Source organism: Monosiga brevicollis, genomic scaffold (assembly GCF_000002865.3).
Source record: "Monosiga brevicollis MX1 MONBRscaffold_10 genomic scaffold, whole genome shotgun sequence".
Taxonomy (NCBI): Eukaryota; class Choanoflagellata; order Craspedida; family Salpingoecidae; genus Monosiga; species Monosiga brevicollis.
In genome coordinates, this window is record NW_001865047.1 from 1,022,946 (window position 1) to 1,029,272 (window position 6,327).

The following is a 6,327-nucleotide window of genomic DNA, read 5'->3' on the forward strand; positions in this document are numbered from 1 at the left end:
TTTGGTAGTGGGGGTGGTGGAGGTCTTCTTGGATGTGGCGGCACACGTTGGATNTGCGAGATCAGGTGGGTGTGTTTGTGGTGTTGTGAAGTTGGGGGCTGTGGTGTAGGCTGGTTGACGACGTTGGGGTGTTTGCAGGGAGGTGGCGTTGCCAGTGGATGGCTGTGGTGGTCTGGGCGCTTGGGGTGTTGTGCGGCTTGGCCTGGGCTGGACGAGGGGAAGAACTGGGACCTGAGGTCATGGCGCAGATGGCGCAGCCGTGTTATGGGGTGCATCCACACGTGTTTTCCAGTGTGCAGAGCGTACGCCGGGCCCTGAAGCAGCATGGCCAACCCGGGCCCACGGCTGCGCTGACGTCGGTGGTGACCGAGCTGCTGGCAGCGCTCGATGACTATGAAGCTCGTCGGGCTCGGGCCAAGACAACGCGCCCATTTTACGTGCTCGAGGGCATGGACGGGGTGGGCAAGTCAACAGCCACGCGTGGGCTGGCCGCGGCCGGAATACGAAGCGTGGCGACGCCCACCATGCCCTGGGCCCAGCACCGAGCCTTGTTTGATGCACAGGCCGAGCCTTTGCGTCGGGCCTTTTACTTTGCCACCAACTATCTAGCTGTAGCTGACGAAACACTGATGGAGGATGACGACCCTGGGCTCAAATCTGATGTTGTGGTGCTGGAACGGCTGGTGGGCTCTACTGTGGCCTACGCCACCGCAGCCACGGCTGGGGCACGAGGTCCTGCCATGCTCCCGCGGCCCGAGGCTCCAGAGTGGCGATGGCCTGCTGACCTCCCCCGACCCGCTGGCTTCATTTGGCTGACTGTGGACCCGCAAGTGCAATTGGCTCGTCTGCAAGACCGGGCGGCGGCCCTGACGCCTGGCGAAACCAGCACCAACGCGGACGAGGAGGCCAAGCTTCTGGACGCAGCCGATCCGTACCAAGCGACGCTGCAGGAGGCCTATGCCCGCTTCTGGGCAGCCAATTCCAACCTCCCGCGGCTCGATCTCGACACGGGCACGCTCTCACCCGACCAGATCCAGTCCCAAGTCGCTGCCTTTTGTCGTCATCCACCCTCTTCCTGACAACTCCTGGTCGTAACTCATCTTATAAAGCTGCTCTGCAATCCCGAGTGTGACGGAGCCTTGGTGGAACGAGCTGTGTTCTTGTACAAGTATTGGCTTGGTACGGCTGCTGGTCGTGAAAGAGCCGCAATTGAAAGAGGCCACTGTGACACGTTGCCCTTGTCGAGCAAGACAATTTGCAGCAATACGTGCTCTGCGCTTGTCTTTTGATCAAGCGACGGAGTTGTGTAGTGGCCCTTTTCTACAGGGACAACAAGTGCGAGTGTGCCGAGCCAAAGCCTCTCCCCTTCACAGACACACAGACACAGACACAGACACAGACACAGACACACACACACACACACACACAAAAAGCAAAAGCACACCAGTCCCCTTTAAACTGTTGTCCACCAAAAGATGATGACATTTGATCCCCTTACAGTTTGCCCCCTTCCTCCTTATTAGGCTATTTTTCTTCTGCTGCTGCTGCTTGCATCTCGTGTGAGTTGGCATCGGGACGACGTGGGATCGGCATCGGCGTCTGGCTGCTGGAGGCGTTGGGCTATTGCGTGCGGGGTCATGATCCTGCTTGCCTGTTGGTGATACGACGGCTTCCTTTCGGTGAGGCCTCGTCGTTTTGGTTGAGAGAGCACCGCTGCCAGTTTCTTTTTTTTTTGTTTTTTTCGGTGGGCCCTGATCACACTTCACGTGCGCTGATCAACCAACGAGTACATCTCACTTTGCAACTGATCACCGGTGCTGTTTGCCAGAGGTGAGTTCTTTGGCGCATCAGTGGGGAAAAAAACCCAGGGTTACGGACTGCCTACCGTTTTGGAACCCGACATCGTACGAGTTGTGCTTGGAGGGGGCTCATGAGATTGGTGGTGGATGGTGACAGAGATACCGTTACCATGAGTGATGATGGAGAGCAGCTGTGGGATGCGTGTCGGTCATCAGATCCACAAGAGGCGGTGCAGCTGTTGACCGGTTGGGACCATCAACGTATTCAAGATGCTGCCCAGTACAAAGATGAAGGGGTACGTGAGCTGTTTGGCATGATTGGCCACTACACTTGGAATATGTCACTGAGTGTTGTGTATATTGTATGCATCATTCCACAGAAAGGCACGGCACCACTGCATCAGGCGTGCATGAAGGGTAATGTCAAGGTGGTGGAGATGCTGCTGACGCACGGTGTTGATGCCAAAGCCAAGACCAACGTCAGCACTGCCCCCTCCTTGATTCCCCTATGACGGCACACCTGCACCACATGTTGATGATGACGATGGATGCTGTACCTGTACGTCATGTCAATGCATCATCCAGGATGGCTATACTCCGCTGCACTATGCCTGCAACAGAGGTCATGTCGAGGTTGTGGAGATGCTATTGAAGCACGGTGTTGATACTGAAGCCACGGACGACGTCAGTACAGTACCTCCATCTTCCCCCTTTACCTTTACCCACCACCATATGATGATGCTGATGATGATGATCTACCTGTACGACATGTCGATGCATCATTCAACAGGATGGTCATACACCACTGCACTATGCCTGCAACAGAGGTCATGTCGAGGTTGCGGAGATGCTGTTGAAGCACGATGTTGACACTGAAGCCACGGACAAAGTCGGTACAGTACCTCCCTTCCCCTCCCTATCCTGTACCACATGATGATGCTGACGATGCTGCTGTACCTGTACGTCATGCCTATGCATCATTCCACAGTTCAGCAAAACACCACTGCACTGGGCCTGCGACAACGGTCATGTCGAGGTGGTGGAGATGCTGTTGAAGCACGGTGTTAATGTTCAAGCCAAGGATTGGGTTAGTACCTCCCTATATACCCCCGCCGCGCCCCTATGTTGACACACCACCACAGGATGATGTTGCTGTGTCCTGTACGTTATGCCAATACATGATCCTACAGCGTGGTCATACACCACTGCACTATGTCTGCAACAGAGGTCATGTCGAGGTGGTGGAGATGCTGTTGAAGCACGATGTTGACACTGAAGCCACGGACAAAGTCAGTACAGTACCTCCCTCCCCCTCCCTATCCTGTACCACATGATGATGCTGACGATGCTGTTGTACCTGTACGTCATGCCTATGCATCATTCCACAGTTCAGCAAAACACCACTGCACTGGGCCTGCGGCAACGGTCATGTCGAGGTGGTGGAGATGCTGTTGAACCACGGTGTTAATGTTCAAGCCAAGGATTGGGTTAGTACCTCCCTATATACCCCCGCCGCGCCCCTATGTTGGTACACAACCATCATGTCATGACGACGCTGTGCCTGTACGTCATGCCGATGCATTGTCCCATAGAATGGCACGACACCACTGCATGAGGCGTGCATCCAGAGTTATATCAAGGTGGTGGAGATGCTGTTGGGACACGCTGTTAATGCTGAAGCCAAAGACAACGTCAGCACGAGACCTCCCAATCCCCACTTTGCCCCCTATCCTGTGCCACATGATGATGGCTGATGATACCGTACCTGTACGTCATGCCGATCTGTTATCCCACAGACTGGCTGGACACCACTGCACTGGGCCTGCTATGATGGTCATGTCAAATTGGTGGAGATGCTGTTGAAGCACAGTGTTGATGTTGAAGACAAGGCCGACGTCAGTACAGTACCTCCCTCTGGCCCCCTTGACGCCCCCGCCCCGTAATCCCACTATAATGGTACACACACCTGCACCACATGATGATGATGACGATGGATGCTATACCTGTACGTCATGTCGATGCATCATCCAACAGGATGGCTATACTCCGCTGCACTATGCCTGCAACAGAGGTCATGTCGAGGTTGTGGAGATGCTATTGAAGCACGGTGTTGATACTGAAGCCACGGACGACGTAAGTACAGTACCTCCCTCTACCTCCCTTACCCATCTTTTATCCCGTACCACGTGATGATGCTGCTGCTGATGATGCTGTACCTGTACGTTATGCCGATGCATAATCCCATAGGATGGCTGGACACCACTGCACTGGGCGTGCAAAAACGGTCATTTCAAAGTGGCGGAGATGCTGCTGACGCACGGTGTTGATGCTAAAGCCAAGACCGACGTCAGTACAAAACCCTCTCTGTCCCCCTTTTACGCTCACCCACTCCCCTCCCTCCCACTATGATGCTATCCCTGTCCCACATGATGATGCTCATGATGCTGGACCGATATTTATTACCTGGCGATGCATTATCCCACAGCGTGGTTGGACACCACTGCACAAAGCCTGTTATAGCGGTCATGTCGAGGTGGCGCAGATGTTGTTGACGCACGGTGTTGATACCAAAGCCAAGGACGTCGTCAGTACAGCACCACCCTCTCCCCTTGGCCTCCCCATCCTGTTCCACAGAATGTTGCTGATGATGCCGTAACTTTACGTCATGCCGACGCATCATCCCACAGGATGGCTGGACACCACTGCACTGGGCATGCATGCAGGGTCATGTCGAGGTGGAGGAGATGCTGTTGGTGCACGGTGTCGATGCTAAAGCCAAGGGCAAGGTCAGTACAGTACCTCTGTCTTTCCTTCTTTGCCCGTCCTATGATGGTACACCTGTACCACAGGATGATGCCGAGGACGCTGTTGTACCTGTACGTCATACCGATGCATCATCCAACAGGATGGCCACACACCACTGCACAAAGCCTGCAAAAACGGTCATGTTGAGGTTGTGGAGATGCTGTTTAAGCACGGTGTTGATACTGAAGCCAAGGACAACGTCAGTACAGTTCCCTTTACCCACGATGATGGCACGATAACCACAATGTCATGATGATGCCGTAACTGCACGTCATGCCGATGCATCATTCCACAGACTGGCTGGACACCACTGCACGTCGCCTGCAGTAGCGGTTATGTCAAAGTGGTGGAGATGCTGTTGAAACACGGTGCTGATACCGAAGCCAAGAAAGACGTCAGTACAAGTACAGTACCACCCGCCTCTCTACCTCTGGCTGCTGCTCCTGCTCTCGCTGCTCGTCTCCTCTGCGCAGTCTCTCCTCCTCTGTACCCTGCTCCTCGTGCGCTTTCGCTCTGCCTCTTGCTCCTCTTCTTCTTTCCCGCTATCCTGCTTTTTTCCCGTTTTGCGTCCGCTTTCCGTCGGTGCTCCCTGCTTCCCATCTTGTTTCCTGCTGTATCTTCCGTTCGCGAAGAACTCATTCCTCATGTTTCGGAACATTGATTATATCACATAGGACGGCCAAACGCCGCTCCATGTAGCCTGCACTGCCTTGCCTGCCAGCCGAGAGGGTATCCAGCAACTCTTGCGGCACGGTGCCGACCCGGATGCGAAGGATCTTGTAAGCCCTTTACCACAATGCCGTACCTTTTGCACTGTTCTGCTGCACCTGCGGTTGATACCTGATGACCTGCTGCGGCAGACGGGTGCACGACCCTTGGATCTGCTTCTTTGCAAGGCTCGCATCGACCTGGAGGTGAGCCTTTTTTTTTTTTATTTTTATTTGTGGTCCTGATTGCAGAGGCAGGCTGGCTTACCGATGAATCTGCTTCACTTTATAGTTGATTGAGGAACTATTGGGCGCAATCCGTGCTCCTTGCTCGTACCAAACTTCGAATCCCGATGGTGCGAACCCTGATTCACATGTGATTGTCCGCATTGTTTTGTTCTCATCGGATCTCAACGTGGCGCCAGTCCAAGGCTTGATTCATGCAGAGCAGATGAGACGCTGGCGGTGCACTGCTGCTGTTCTCTATAGCGTCGGCTGGCGCGTGGATCCTCAATTGTTCAACATGCAAGACCTACAAACGCTTTGTGACCGGGTGGTCGTTCTAACCTCCGCCGCTGCAGCTGCAGCTACAAATTGAAATGGGTGAAGCTTGTGGTTGACTTGTCGGTGCTATGCAAACCGAGAATGAAGTCAAACGAGCAGGGCGGGCTTTGCCAAACGCTTCAAGCAAAACAGTCCAACAACCACCGAAAAAGAGCAGGAAACCGCCCTGCCTGCTGGGCCATGCGTCGACGGCCAATTTGGCTACGTCGTGATGTAGCCCTTTCTCCTGGTTGCTGTTTTCTGTTTGTTCGTTGCGTGTCGATGATATGCGACGAGGACCCTGATGATGAATGTGTCTGCATGCAATTGGCGCGGTATCAGCTTTGATACCGAGTCCTTGACCACATTCGTACGGGCCCTCAGCTGTGAGTGCAGGATGGGTCTTTCATGCAGACACACACAACACTCCAACAAACGCAAAAGATGTATAATACTTTTACAATATTGTCCGC

General features: G+C 54.0%; 1 protein-coding gene across 1 annotated transcript; it reads left to right on the plus strand.

The window, feature by feature from the left end:
• Window positions 1-158: 158 nt before the first annotated feature.
• On the plus strand, window positions 159-1,079 carry MONBRDRAFT_8333 (uncharacterized protein; the record flags this gene model as incomplete). Its single annotated transcript, XM_001745802.1, has 1 exon — window positions 159-1,079. The coding sequence occupies one exon, from the start codon at window positions 159-161 to the stop codon at window positions 1,077-1,079; it is 921 nt and encodes a 306-aa protein (XP_001745854.1).
• Window positions 1,080-6,327: the final 5,248 nt, after the last annotated feature.